Consider the following 16,024-nt stretch of genomic DNA (forward strand, 5'->3'; position numbering starts at 1 on the left):
TAAATCTCTACTGTTTTGACGCCAGCGTGGGGACATAGTCCCAATGTTGGAGAATCCAGCCCTATGTGTGAAAATTAGACCCATTTGGAGCAGGGCGAAGTAGTTGTTTGACTAGGCAGGGTATCCCTTTGGAGGGTTAGGGTACCCTATTGTAAATGGTCCGAGGACACCTTTTCGGGAGCTCGTATGCCCTTTGGGAGAGCTAATGTATCCTTTAGGATTGCTAAAAGTAGACATGAATGCGCATAAAAAGTACACAAACTCACAGGAACTGTCAAGTTCATTGGAACTTTCAAGACGGCTACCAACAGAGCTGTGAAAAGGAACTATCAACAAAGCAGTCAAAAGAAACTGTCCTTTAAATGTGTGAGGAAAAAATATTGCCTGCAATGTTAATTTTTTTTTCCTATTTCACTGTCTGTTGACAAAACCCTGAGAGCTATCATTACTGCATCAGTGCTGTCTGACAGATATCACAATCTTTCATTATCACAATGCAGTAACTCTCGGTTCAGTTTGATTGACAGCTCCAAGTGGCTATCAACTCAAATGGGATTGTGAATACAAATGCTTATTAATATAAGGGATCAAATATTTGAATTAATTACTTGTTTTCCGAAGGGATAAAGCACATGGAGAAGTGTTTGTTTTCATAAGGGAACATGTGTTTGAAGGAATGTAAATGTAGTGAATGGGCTTTTATCAATGGGATTGTTCATATATATTTAAAAACAATGTGCATCATAAAGTCCATCGTAGATAATGAGGATTGAAAACTTGGCTGGACCTGTTCTGACTCTACGCTTCTGACCTGGGAGTGAAAATTCAGACCCAGGTCCACGTGAAGTTTAAAAGAAAGTCCTTACAGGAAGCAATGCAGACAAATACCAAAAAGGTAAGTTAGTTAAAATTTTAAAATGAATGTCGAGCTGGGAGGAACTGGCCACCGCTTGCACACCTCTGATTGTGAGCTTGACTCCACTCACTGATCATGATCTCTCTGAATCACCACCGCTGCCCTACCCAATCCCCAACTCTCTCGATTTCCCCCATCTCTCCGTTCCCTTTAAGAATTCAGTTGGGGGTTTCTGCCAACAACACAGATCTTCCAGGTTCCTTCCCTGATGAGCTCTGTGGGGACTCCCCCTAGCTGCCTACAGCTTGCTCACTTGATGACAGCGAGACTCAAAGCCAATATTAGGTGGAACTCAGATTTTATCTTTTGAGGCTCAGGGAGATTTCCGTGTTCTTCATTTGTGCTCATTTTGGGCGGTAAATGAATTTGTTTTGGTAGAAAAAATGGTCTACAGTTGGCTGAACTTCTCCAAATAACATACATAATATTAAGCGTTTGTGCTGCTGATACTTACAAGTTGCCAATTCGATTTTGCGTTTATGAGGGGGGTCTTGAATAATTTTGTTAATATCACCTCGACCTTCAAGTTCCACTGGTTTTTCCCACACTGACAGTTGTATTGAGGGGTTGAAGAAGAAAACACGGTCATCTCCAGTCCAGACAACACACCTGTGCATACAAGAAATTACATCAATAAATAATATAGAAATATTGCCAAAGAGGTGATATGCACAGGAAGGTGGGTGGGGGGGGGGGGGGGGGTAATTTAAATAACACTAATTTCTCCTCTCACTACCCATTCATATATAGAAAGATGTCTTCATTGTTTCCCTCTTTATAAACAGTGGTGTATTTCCCATACCCTCAGTTTTTGTGTGATTCAATTTTCTGTTAATAATCCCACAGCGAACTCAAGATAGGATGAACTCAAAAAAGGGTAGTTTTATTGCATACATTCAAATCACGAAAGGAGGGTCAAAACGTCATCTCCACAGAGAGGGATAGAAAAAAGGTTTTACAGTACAGAGACCACAGAGAAACAAAATGTTGGTTCACATGAATTCCAGAGTCCTTCACGGGGAATGGTGGGTTGAAAACCAATGCTGTAGAATTCACTTTTCCGATGGTGTAGACTTCACACAGCGATATAGGCACACTTAGATGAACCAGTCTTATTGGTAATGGAGTATTACTTCTAACAGAAGTAGTGTAGTTAGGGGCCAGGTGTTCAACCTCAGAAGAGCCCCTTTTTCTGTGAGGCCGCTAGGCAGATAGTAAAGAGCAGACTGTACTATACGTTCAGCAGAGCAATATCATTTGTTCCACAAGGCAAAGTCCCATATCACATGTCTCCCACTGCCCTCCACTATCTTTCACAAAAGACGTATATCAATCGTTTTGATTCCAAAGATTTATATATTTCAAACCTTAGGTATTGAAAGGAAGGATGTGAGGCCTCTGCCTGAGCAGGTAATCTATCACTTTCTGGCCAGCCTGGGTTATTAAATACAGATGGCCCTTGAACAGCTCTCTTTGAAGTTGCGCTGTGCAGTCCAGGGATCATTCGCGGTCCCTCAGAGATAGTGAGTAGTGAGTTTTACTAAAACTGCCACGTTGCATTGCATTGTTAAAATCTCTTTCATATTGCATCAGTGGAAGTCACAGAAAATTAAAACAATTATTCTGGCCTTGTTTACAGAATAGTATGGGATTAAATCACAAAACAGCACAATTTAATGATCCAAAGAAAATTTGTACTTAATAAAATAAAACTTAATCTTATTCACAATATGTGTCAAAACAATTATGCTTTTTATTTGTTCTGACAGTGTTGCAATATTTAATATAGATTGCTAATACATAAGTGCACTAAAACATAGACTCTACCAGTTGCCACAACTTGTGAATTAATTTTTTTTGTTCATAGTACTTGGGCATCGCTGGGCAAGAGAGCTATTATTATCCAACCCTAATTTCCCTTGAGAAAGTGTCGGTGAATCACCTTCTTGAACTGTAGTAGTGTGTACAGTGAAGGTACTCCCACAGTGTTGATAGGTTGGGAGTTCCATGATTTTGACCCAGTGACATATTTCCAAGCCTGGATGCTGTGTGATATAGAGGGGACCTTGGAGGCGATCAAAGAAAATTGCTGCAGTGCCTCTTGTAGGTGATACACACTGTGACCACAGTCAGCTGGTGAAGAGATAATTTTTCAAGGTGTCGGATGGGGTGCCAATCAAGTGGGTTGTTATATCTTGTCTGGAGTTGAGTTTCTTCTTCTTATTGGAGCTGTACTCATTCAGGCAAGTAGAGAATATTCCATTTCAATCCTGATTTGTGTCTTGTGATGCTGGAAAAACATTGTGGAGTTCCACACCACAGAATATCTAACCTCTGGCCTGCTTTCCTAGCCACAGTACTTATATAATAATAATCTTTTATTGTCACAAATAGGCTTCCATTAACACTGCAATGAAGTTACTGTGAAAAGCCCCTAGTCGCCACATTCTGGCGCCGGTTCGGGTACACAGAGGGAGAATTCAGAATGTTCAATTCAAAAGCACGTCTTTCGGGGCTTGTGGGAGGAAACCGGAGCACCCGGAGGAAACCCATGCAAACACGGGGAGAACGTGCAGACCCGCACAGACAGTGACTCAAGCCAGGAATCGAACCTGGGACCATGGCACTGTGAAGCCATAATGCTAACCATTGTGCTACCATGCTGCCCCATATGGTTATATGGTTCGACAATTAAGATTCTAGTCATTGGCGACCCCCACCTGCGGTATGTTGATGATGGAGGATTCTGCAATCGTAATGCCTTTGAATGTCAAGGGATCGTGTCTAGGCTCTGTCTTATTGCAGAAGGCCATCACCTGGCTCTTGTGTGATACTCAAGTTACTTTCCACTTATCAGCCCATGTCTGAATATAATCCCAGTCATGTTGCATGTGGACACAGTCTGCTTCAATGTCTAAGGAATTGTAAATAGAACCAAACACTGCTGTTGTAAAAAGCAGATGTAAATGATGAATAGAAAGTGACTGGGACTCAAATTGTGGGACACATCTAACTGGCTGCAAGGCATGGAAGGAGAACTTTTAGAAGAAATGTACTGGCTTTAGCAGTGGAACCACAAGACACTGATGAAAATCAAAGCAAATTTAGTTGTCAATAGTACCATAAAAGAAACTTGATGATAATGACTATGACGAACATTAGGGGTGGGATTCTCCGACCCCCCTGCTGGGTTGGAGAATCGCCAGGGGGTGGGCGGCATGAATCACACCCCGCCGCTCCGATGCCGGCTGCCGAATTCTCCGCCACTGGTTTTCGGGCGGGGGGGGATCACGCCGCGCCAGTAGGAGTTAGAGTGTGGGCAGCGGCATTTTGGATATTGTCAAGTTTATGGAAGGTAGAATGTGGGAGGTCACCCAGGATTAAGGTGAAATAGTTAAATCCAGAGGCAACAAAAGCATGGATGAGTGTTTCAACATTAGAAAAACTGAGCCAAAGGGCAGCACGGTGGTGCAGTGGTTAGCACTGCTGCCTCACGGCATCGAGGTCCCAGGTTTGATCCCGGCTCTGGGCCACTGTCTGTGGAGTTTGCACATTCTCCCCATGTCTACATTGGTTTCACCCCCACAACCCTAAGATGTGCAGGGTTGGTGGATTGGCCACGCTAAATTGCCACTTTATTGGAAAAATGAATTGGGTACTCTAAATTTAAAAAAAAAGAAAAGCTGAACCAAGTGCGGTATCTTGCAATGTCATGGATGTGGAAATAGGCAGTCTTGGTGACTGGAATCTCATCTTGAATTAAATATGCTATCAAGGTTGAAAACAGCCTGGTTTAGCCGCAGGCAGTTGCCAAGGAGCAGTACAGAGCCAGGAGCTGGGCAACAGTGTTTGTGTTGAAACCAAAGGCAATGGTTTCAGTCTTCTCAGTAGTTGGTTGGAGGCAATTCCTGCTCATGCAACACTGGGGGTTGGGCAAGCAATCTGACAAAATGGAGTGGTCGAGGGAAATGATGGTGAGGTAGCAGTCAACTGTTGTCAGAATACATGCGGAAGATGACTCTGTTTTTGGACGAGGCAGCTGAAAAGCTGTAAGCAGATGAGAAATAGGAGGAGGCCAGGGATAGACTGGAGGATATCTGTGGAAACGGTGCGAGAGCAAGAAGCAAAACCATTGCGGGTGATTCTCTGTAAAGAAATTTATCTTTGTATTTAGTAGTGTTAATAAAGTTATAGATTTGTTCAAGTTAAAGCTATTTTGTGGTCTTTGTGAACACTACGCCAACCATCCTGAATTAAGCAACACAAAGAACACCACAGTCGGTTTCACAATTTTGTAGAGTGAACCGCGCCATCGGGAACTCGGCCCATTGGAGGCGGAGAATCGCAGAGGCCCCTGAGAATACTGGGTCAGGCCCGCTAATGACATGCAAACGGTGTTTACTGAGTACCTGACCCTATTGTCAGCATTGTTGAAGTGACGGAGAATCACGATTTAACGTCAAATCGGCGTCCACCGTGATTTTGGCGTTGGAACTGAATGTCCGCCCAATCGCGTTTTGTTACCTCTCAGTCACATGGTATAGCTACTTCAAGGGTCTTTATAGAAAGACTAATATCATAAAAAGAGTAAATTTTTAAACAGTTTAGTGATCACTACATGATTATAACCTTTTTTAATCGTTCATTGGATGTGAGCATTGCTGATGAGGCCAATATCTATTGTCCATCGCTAACTGCATTTGAGAAGGTGTTTGTGCATCATGAGGCAGAGGTGCACCCATGGAGCTGTTGTGAAGGGAGTTCCAGGCTTTTTACAATTGGACGCTATGCATCTGCTGCCTTTGTTCTTCCAGCTGGTCAAGTCGTAGGTTTTGAATTTGCTCTCAAAGGATGCTTGTTGAGTTGCTGGGGGGGCTCATCAGCACACCGCAAGCAAAGAATTGCTGACAGGAACTACTGGATTAACATTTTTCAATTGTGCGGACTCCAGAAGTTGTCAGTCTATGAGGAGTGATGACGGTGAATATCGTCAGTTTCACCAATATCCTGGTGGCCTTAATGTTCACCATAACTAAGTTGAAACTGCTACTAGCCTGTCCCAGTTTGGAATTTTCAATTTAAATTGACTACGTTGATCTGCCTGGAGTGTTTTTCACAAGACAAACTTGCAAAACAACTCAAATAAATCATTAGTAAATCTTAATTCAGAGTAAATCTGAATATCTGTACACTACTTACAGAGGAACAATAGGAATTTGTCATGATCAAATAATATATCCTGTTGTTCCATTACAATTCACAGAAATATGACCTTTTACGTCAATGCTTGTGATAGAGAGGTTAAATTATTCAAGGTATCCTATACTGTGCAAATCAAGCAAAATGTAATCATGTAACTCATTCCTTACCCTGCTGTTCCATTTCAAACATAATTACATCCAAAGTCCCTAAGACTGGGCCTGTTCTTACCAAAGATTCATAAGTGATCACATAATCACAGAATCGTTCCAGCGCAGAAGGAGGCCATTCAGCCCATCAAGTCTGCACAGGCTCTCTGAAAGACCATTCCACCTAGTCCCACTTCCCTGTTTTATCCTCGTAACCTTGCACATTCTTTCTTTTCCCTTCTGAATATCTTGATTGAATCGGCCTCCACCATCCTCTCAGGAAGTTTGTTCCAGAGTCCAACCACTGTCTGGGTGAAAAAAAATGTCCTCGCCTCACTTCTCCTCCTTCTCACCAATTATTTTGAATCTGTGCCTTTAGTTCTTGATGCTCTCTCGAGTCCTGACAGTTTCTTACCAGTTACCCTGTCCATACTCCTCAGGATCTTGAATACATCTATTAAGTCTCCTCTCAGCCCTACAGTCCCAACCTCTTCAATTTATCCTCATCAGCTACAGTGCTACAGTACTTTAGAACAAAGAACAAAGAAATGTACAGCACAGGAACAGGCCCTTCGGCCCTTCAAGCCCGTGCCGACCATGCTGCCCGACTAAACTACAATCTTCTACACTTCCTGGGTCCGTATCCCTCTATTCCCATCCTATTCATGTATTTGTCAAGATGCCCCTTAAATGTCACTATCGTCCCTGCTTCCACCACCTCCTCCGGTAGCGAGTTCCAGGAACCCACGACCCTCTGTGTAAAAAACTTGCCTCGTACATCTACCCTAAACCTTGCCCCTCTCACCTTAAACCTATGCCCCCTAGTAATTGACCCCTCTACCCCGGGGAAAAGCCTCTGACTATCCACTCTGTCTATGCCCCTCATAATTTTGTATACCTCTATCAGGTCTCCCCTCAACCTCCTTCGTTCCAGTGAGAACAAACCGAGTTTATTCAACCGCTCCTCATAGCTAATGCCCTCCATACCAGGCAACATTCTGGTAAATCTCTTCTGCACCCTCTCTAAAGCCTCCACATCCTTCTGGTAGTGTGGCGACCAGAATGGAACACTATACTCCAAGTGTGGCCTAACTAAGGTTCTATACAGCTGCAACATGACTTGCCAATTTAGTATACATACACTAGGGCAGCACAGTGGAAAGCAGTTACTTCACAGCTCCAGGGTCCCAGGTTCGATTCCTGGCTTGGGTCACTGTAGTCTGCACGTTCAACCCGTGTGTGCGGGGGTATCCTCCGGGTGCTCCGGTTTCCTCCCAGAGACCATAGGTGTACAAGCTAGGTGGATTGGCCATGCTAAATTGCCCTTGGTGTCCAAAAAGGGTTTTGTCATGATATGCGGACACACACATAATGATATACAGACAAGCAGCTAATGGGCACAGAGAACAGGACATGACCAATAAGCAGACAGGACATTCAGAGGTGGGATCTGACTATAAAAGACGCGAGGCACTGACACTCCACCTCTTTCCACAGATAACATCTAGAGAGTCAGTCAAGGGTGTTGTTACAATCTCATACCTCCACCATGTGGCTAAGAGCTAGTCTGGTTCAGTCAGACAGAGTAACCACACTTAAGTTAGCAGAGAATCAAACTCACAGAGAACTGTGCTAACTGTGCTATTAGTTCACTAAACCTGACTGAATTAACTTCAAGGTCTGGAGTATCTTTTTGATCTAAGCTGCATCCAGTGGCAGCCAGTTTTATACCAGTGTATCTAACACGACATGATACCAGGAGACTACTAATATAAGGTGGCTTACCTGAGTCCGTTCCGTGACGACCAGCAACTGTATCCCAGCACCATGGAGAAGATTCAGGCTCCTCACCAGCTCAGGACCTCCGGCAATCTCAGTGCCAACTGGCGGACATTCAGGCAAAAGTTTCTGCTGTACTTTGCAGCCTCAGACTTCGAGGGTGCGTCTGATGCAAGAAAGATCACGCTTCTCCTCTCAACAGCGGGTGATCAAGCCATCAAACTCTTCAACTCGTTTAACTATACCGAAGGCCAGGACAAGATCTGGGGCATCATTCTCCGACCCCCCGCCAGGTTGGAGAATCGCCGGGGGCTGCCGTGAATCCCGCCCCCGCCGGTTGCCGAAGTCTCCGGTACCGGATATTCGACGGGGGCGGGAATCGGGCCGCGCTGGTTGGCGGGCCCCCCCGCTGGATTCTCCGGCCCATATGGGCCGAAGTCCCGCCAATAAATTGCCTGTCCCGCCGGCGTGGATTAAACTACCTTTTGAACGGCGGGTCAAGGCGGCGTGGGCGGGCTCCGGGGTCCTGGGGGGGGCACGGGGCGATCTGACCCCGGGAGGGTGCCCCCACGGTGGCCTGGCCCGCGATCGGGGCCCACTGATCCGCGGGCGGGCCTGTGCCGTGGGGGCACTCTTTCCCTTCCGCCTCCGCCACGGTCTCCACCATGGCGGAGGCGGAAGAGACTCTCTCCACTGCGCATGCGCGGGAAACTTTCAGCGGCCGCTGACGCTCCCGCGCATGCGCCGCCCCGACATGTCATTTCCGCGCCAGCTGGCGGGGCAACAAAGGCCGTTTCCGCCAGCTGGCGGGGCGGAAATTCCTCCGCCGCCGACCTAGCCCCTCAATGTTGGGGCTCGGCACCCAAAGATGCGGAGCATTCCGCACCTTTGGGGCGGCGTGATGCCAGTCTCATTGGTGCCGTTTTGGGCGCCAGTCGGCGGACATCGCGCCGTTTCGGGAGAATTTCGCCCAAGGTTTCAGACCATCCTGGACAAGTTCGATAGTCACTGTGAAGTGGACACCAATGAAATCCTCGAGCGCTACATATTCAAACAACGTCTTCAAGGTAAAGAAGAATCTTTCAATGTCTTCTTAACTAACCTCCGCCTACTAGCGCTGTCCTGCAACTTTGGTGATATTGCTGACTCAATGATCAGAGACCAAATCATGTTTGGAGTTCACTCCTATGAAAGAGTAGCTCTTATAAATCAAGCATATGACCCTGCCAGTCACGATTGAAACATGTACAGTGCATGAGCATGCAGAAAATCGGTAAACCTGATTGAACTAACTTCAAGGTCTGGAGTATCTTTTTGATCTAAGCTGCATCCAATTGCGGCCAGTGTTAAAGCAGTGTATCTAACACGATAGGTTTGATGGGGTTACTGGGGATAGGGTGGAGGTGTGGGCTTAGGGAGGGTGATGTTTCCATGGGCCAGCAGACTCGATGGGCCGAATGGCCTCTTTCTGCATAGTAATCTATGTCTATGTCTATATGTCTGTATCCCTGATTCTTTTGAATCTCCCCTGTTCTCTCTCCAATGCCTTCATATCCTTCCTCAAGTATGGTGCCCAGAACTGGATGTAGTACTCCACATGAAGCATAATTAATGCCTTATACAAGTTCAACATGACCTTCTTACTCTCATACTCAATGTCCCTGTTAATAAAACCTAAGATATTATACGCCTTATTAACTGCTCTCTCAACATGTCCTGTCATCTTCAGTTACTGCTTTACTTAAAACTACAACACTTCAGATGGAATTCTGTAAACGCTTGTTGTAGAGATAAAGTCAGAACTCATTACATCAGTGAGAACACGCAACAGTATTCTGGACAAACACGGTGATAAAATCATGGACGAGCCTGGTCAGAATGAGTAAGTGATCTGTTTGGACCCTAAACAGAGGAATTGTCCAAGAAAGATATCGATGTTTGTCATGATATCCATATTAACATATCATGGTGCAATCACACACACACTGATGGACAGGGAGATGGACCAACCAACACACACACAACATCACAGCCAATCACCAGTGAGAACACACGCACTATAAAACAGGGAACACCACAGTTCCCGCTCATTCTTACAGTAGATAGCTCAGAGGACAGAGCTCACAGCGCGCCACTCAGACATACACCATGTGCTGAGTGCCTCACTAAGATAGTGCTAGGGCTGGGTCCACAGGTTGGCTGGTGAAGTACGAACCACAGCCAGAAGTTAATAGTTATTATTGTACAGAATAATAAAACAGAGTTGTACCATCTACACCGTGTTGGTTCGTTTGCGTATCGGAACACCCAACATGACAATGTTCAAATAGGAATGCACTGTTTCAAATTAGCAGCAGCACTGGAAGTTAACAGGGAAGTGAAGCTACCAAAATGGAGCTCAGCCACAATGAATTTATTTCCAATTCCAATTCTCTTCTTGAACTTAGTGGAAGAATTTTGTATGTTTCGATAGCTAGTAATTCCTGCAACAGGTCGGCAGTATCTCGCCAGAGGCTTATAGGTTAAGGTCCGCCACTCTACATCAACTGGCTGATCAGGTGTCTCTCCCACTCTTACCACCAGCCATTGCCGTGTTTGGAAGGTTTTGCAGGTTGACACATTCAACTGTTTGACTGCATTATGAACGCACCTTCCTTGGCCATCAAGTCCTGGGGTGGATCTCGAACATAAACCTATAGGGGCAACACGGTAGCACAGTGGTTAGCACTGTTGCTTCACTGCTCCAGGGTCCCAGGTTCGATTTCCGGGTTGGGTCACTGTCTGTGTGGAGTCTGCACTTTCTCCCCGCGTTTGCGTGGGTTTCCTCCGGGCGCTCCGGTTTCCTCCCACAAGTCCCGAAAGACGTGCTGTTAGGTAATTTGGACATTCTGAATTCTCCCTCTGTGTACCCAAACAGGTGCTGGAATGTGGCGACTAGGGGCTTTTCACAGTAACTTCATTGCAGTGTTAATGTAAGCCTACTTGTGACAATAAAGATTATTATTATTATAGTAAGTGGACCTCACTACCACATGGAATGATTGATGTGCAGAACACAGATTCATTTCAGGGAAAGCAAGTTAAGTACATCAGAGAGAAAGAAAGGAATGAAAGTATTTGTTGGTCAGCAAGTTGGGACAAGGCTAGTGGACCATAGACACTGACATAGACCTATATGTTTCTGTGCTGTAAAACTCTATAGATTCATAACTTAGCAACGGCACATTAAGATATAAGTCTCGTGACCCATTAAACACACAAATTGTCTAATCGTCCAGTTCTAAATATAAACTTTCAAACCTTTGGTGTAAAGTTAGGAAAAGCAGAATTAATGAGAGCAGCAATGTGAAATTAGCAGTATTGAATCGGCCACTGGCTTTACATTGTGTTCAATTTTCTGTTCCTTCAGAAAATAATGTGATTAACATTTATGTAATCTCCTTATGGCTTCAGGTCAAATATTTCTAGTTCATATAAAATCATTCACATTGAACGCTCTACATTCAATGAAAGTCCTCTGCTTATAACTAGGTACTCCTTAAAAACAACTTGAAAGGTTCACTTGTCAACGAGCCATAGTAAATACCACCTCCAAATAGACCTTACATAATTGCAATGCCATTCACAATCAGCAATGTTATGGAATGATAACTTCCACATGATTAAGTCTATTATCTTTTCAGCAGGATGAATATCCTTGATTATCTTAATGAGCCAGCTAACCTACCACATGCTGCAATGGGTAGCATCCCTGCCCCTGAGCTAAACACTCCAGGCTCAAGTTCCACTCCAGGACTTGATGGCCATGGAAGGTGCCCTTATAATGTGGCTAACCAGGTTGATTATCAACCTGTAACCCGTTTCAATATACCAGTGACAGGTAGTAAGAGCAGGAGTGTCTCCTGGTCAGCTTTGCTTGATGTGGAGTGGCCCTCCTCAAGCTGTAAGCCTCTGGTGATGGACGAACAAGCATGTTCCAGGAAAAACAAGCTATAGAAACAGATGCAAGCTCGTGCTTTATCTGCCTCGTGTATCTCTTGGCGCAGGAAGAGAATGAAGAAAAATAGCCTGCCACCTGTAAAGATCCTTTGTGCTGTACTAAGCTATAGGTCATAAGAAAGATGCTGAATAAACGTCACTTAATCAAATTTTGCTGTGCTGCATTCTTTTATTTTTTATTTTTGAATTAATTTGAGATAATAGATTCAACCTACCTGAATTTTAATGGGTTGGGAAGATTTCCTCTCTGTGTTAGGTGTATGAATAAACACATAAAGAAAATGTTTATGATTCTAAGAGTTCAGAAATTGTTTTGTTTTTAAAAGCCAACACCAGCTTTAATAATAGAGGCCCAGATGGGGATAATGGATCCAATCCAAAGACTTCGCAGTTCTTTCGTTATTGTTTCTTATGAGCCTGTAGCGCACAAAGACTCCGAGAGACGAATACAGTGAAGTCGATGAGGCTTTATTAAGCGTGACTGTTTCCCCCGCAGTTTAGTAGTAGACTGCTTGCGGGGGAGGACTCCAGGTACTTATACTCCGCCTTCAAGGCGGAGCTAGAGGTCAACGTCCAACCAGGACCCGGGATCTGTCAGCCAATGACATCATGGCTTCACAGTCCCACATGACCCCGAATGCATACTACCACATTCACCCCTTGTTAAAAATGAACCCGGCGGGGTGATGCTTCGCATGGTGGTAAGGGTTTACAAGGCTGGTCCTGGGAGGAAAACTTTCACATGTTATTACAGTATGTACAAGGTTTTTTTTTTTGTTTCAAACTATTTACAGTAATCGTCAGGGATAGACAAAATATTCTCGTTAAAAGTCCACATTGTAGTGTTAGATCGACGCCACGAGTCGGTCGGGCGGTCTGGTCGTCCGTGTCGATCGCCTCGGCCCCGGTGGTGGTGGTGGTGCTGGTTCCGGTGTTGTCTTCTCCGGGAGCCTTACGGTTTCAGCTTGGGCTTCATTCCTGGTCGGGCCTGGGAGGAGGACTGATCCTCCTGGGAAGGGGGCGGTCGCGGGGTGCGGCGGTGGCAGGAAGGGGGGGGGTTGGGTGATTGGTGTCGGGGGGGTGTGTGTGTTGCCGGCGGGCGCCAGATCTCGCAGAGAGACCGTGTCCTTTCGGCCGTCGGGGTACTCCACGTAAGCGTACTGCGGGTTCGCGTGAAGGAGGTGAACCCTTTCGACCAACGGGTCCGACTTGTGCGCCCGCACGTGCTTTCGGAGCAAGATGGGTCCTGGGGCCGCCAGCCAAGTCGGCAGCGACGTTCCAGAGGAGGACTTCCTGGGGAAGACAAGGAGGCGCTCATGAGGCGTTTGGTTAGTGCTAGTACACAGTAGTGACCGGATGGAGTGGAGGGCGTCCGGAAGGACCTCCTGCCACCGTGAAACTGGGAGGTCCCTGGACCGTAGGGCCAGTAGGACGGTCTTCCAGACCGTGCCGTTCTCCCTCTCTACTTGCCCGTTCCCCCGGGGGTTGTAGCTGGTCGTCCTGCTCGAGGCTATCCCGTTGCTGAGCAGGAACTGGCGCAGCTCGTCACTCATGAAGGAGGACCCCCTGTCGCTGTGGACGTATGCGGGGCAACCGAACAGTGTGAATATGTTGTTCAGGGCTTTAATGACTGTGGCCGCGGTCATGTCAGAACAGGGGATGGCGAATGGGAAGCGGGAGTACTCGTCCACCACATTAAGGAAGTATATGTTGCGGTCGGTGGAGGGGAGGGGTCCTTTGAAATCCAGACTAAGGCGTTCAAAGGGGCGGGAAGCCTTAATCAGGTGCGCACCATCCGGCCTGAAAAAATGCGGTTTGCACTCTGCGCAGATGTGGCAGTTCCTTGTGGCTGTACGGACCTCCTCTAAGGAGTATGGGAGGTTGCGGGACTTGATAAAGTGGTAAAACCGAGTGACCCCCGGGTGGCAGAGGTCCTCGTGGAGGGTTTGGAGGCGGTTAATTTGTGCGTTGGCACATGTGCCGCGGGATAGGGCATCGGACGGCTCGTTCAGCTTTCCGGGACGATACAAGATCTCGTAGTTGAAGGTGGAGAGCTCGATCCTCCACCTTAAGATCTTGTCGTTTTTGATTTTGCCCTGCTGTGCATTATCGAACATGAAGGCTACCGGCCGTTGGTCCGTGAGGAGAGTGAATCTCCTGCCGGCCAGGTAATGCCTCCAATGTCGCACAGCTTCCACTACGGCTTGGGCTTCCTTTTCCACTGAGGAGTGGCGGATTTCTGAAGCGTGGAGGGTTCGGGAGAAAAAGGCCACGGGTCTGCCCGCTTGGTTAAGGGTGGCCGCTAGAGCTATGTCGGAGGCGTCGCTCTCGACCTGGAAGGGGAGGGACTCGTCGATGGCACGCATCGTGGCCTTTGCGATATCCGCTTTGATGCGGCTGAAGGCCTGGCAAGCCTCTGTCGACAGAGGGAAGGTCGTGGTCTGTATTAGGGGGCGGACCTTGTCTGCGTACTGGGGGACCCACTGGGCGTAGTATGAAAAAAAACCCCAGGCAGCGTTTCAGGGCTTTTGAGCAGTGCGGGAGGGGAAATTCCATGAGGGCACGCATACGTTCGGGGTCGGGGCCTATTATCCCATTGCGCACTACGTAGCCCAGGATGGCTAGCCGGTTGGTGCTAAAAACGCACTTGTCCTCGTTGTACGTGAGGTTCAAGGCTTTAGCGGTCTGGAGGAATTTTTGGAGGTTGGCGTCGTGGTCCTGCTGATCGTGGCCGCAGATGGTTACATTGTCGAGATACGGGAACGTGGCCCGCAACCCGTGTTGATCAACCATTCGGTCCATCTCTCGTTGGAAGACCGTTAGACCCCGTTTGTGACGCCAAATGGGACCCTTAGGAAATGATATAATCGCCCGTCTGCCTCGAAGGCTGTGTACTTGCGGTCACTTGGGCGGATGGGGAGCTGATGGAAGGCGGACTTGAGGTCCACGGTGGAGAAGACTTTATATTGGGCAATCCGATTGACCATGTCGGATATGCGGGGGAGAGGGTACGCGTCTAGTTGTGTGTACCTGTTGATGGTCTGGCTATAGTCTATGACCATCCTTTGCTTCTCCCCTGTCTTTACTACTACCACCTGTGCTCTCCAGGGACTATTGCTGGCCTGGATTATGCCTTCCTTTAGTAGCCGCTGGACTTCGGACCGAATGAAGGTCCGGTCCTGTGCGCTGTACCGTCTGCTCCTAGTGGCGACGGGTTTGCAATCCGGGGTGAGGTTTGCAAACAAGGACGGGGGTTGCACCTTGAGGGTTGCGAGGCCGCAGATAGTGAGTGGGGGTATTGGGCCGCCGAATTTGAAGGCTCTGTAGAAGTCTAATCCCAGTAATGTGGGGGCGCAGAGTTGGGGAAGGACGTAGAGCCTGTAGTTTTTGAACTCCCTCCCCGGCACCGTTAGGGTAACTATGCAGAAGCCTTTGATCTGTACGGAGTGGGATCCTGCAGCTAGGGAAATCTTTTGTGCGCTGGGATGGGTGGTCAAAGAACAGCGTCTTACCGTGTCGGGGTGGATAAAGCTCTCCGTGCTCCCGGAGTCGACTAGGCATGGTGTCTCGTGCCCGTTTATCAGCACCGTTGTCGTCGTCGTCTGGAGTGTCCGGGGCCGAGCTTGGTCCAGCGTTATTGAAGCGAGACGTGGTTGTAGTAGTTGAGCGTCTTCTTCGAACCCCGTGGAGCCGTCGACACTGGGGTCCGTTGTTGCCGTCCAAGATGGCGTCGGGGGTGAACAAAATGGCTGCCCCCATGCATCGCACATGGCTGGGGGGGTCACAAGATGGCGGCGGGGGTGGACAAAATGGCCACCCCCATGCATCGTACAGGTCTGGGGTGGTCCAAGATGGCGGCGCCCTTCCTCCCCCCGTGGTGGCCGGGACCCAAATGGCTGCGCCTGCGGGTCGCACATGGGGCGCTGGGGGGGGGGTTGGGGAGCGTTAGGAACGCGCGGGGCTCCCTCATCTCTAGGGCCAG

At 47.5% G+C, this 16,024-nt stretch overlaps 1 protein-coding gene across 5 annotated transcripts in view; it reads right to left on the reverse strand.

The window, feature by feature from the left end:
* tcerg1l (transcription elongation regulator 1 like) overlaps positions 1-16,024 on the reverse strand; it is a 1,041,679-nt gene that overhangs the window by 314,485 nt on the left and 711,170 nt on the right. For all 5 annotated transcript variants that reach the window (XM_072479165.1, XM_072479166.1, XM_072479162.1 and 2 more), the window contains one exon: positions 1,371-1,525. In XM_072479165.1, the coding sequence (XP_072335266.1) occupies positions 1,371-1,525 (155 nt within the window). The remainder of the gene's footprint in view (positions 1-1,370; positions 1,526-16,024) is intronic.

Source organism: Scyliorhinus torazame, chromosome 16, assembly GCF_047496885.1.
Source record: "Scyliorhinus torazame isolate Kashiwa2021f chromosome 16, sScyTor2.1, whole genome shotgun sequence".
Classification (NCBI taxonomy): domain Eukaryota; kingdom Metazoa; phylum Chordata; class Chondrichthyes; order Carcharhiniformes; family Scyliorhinidae; genus Scyliorhinus; species Scyliorhinus torazame.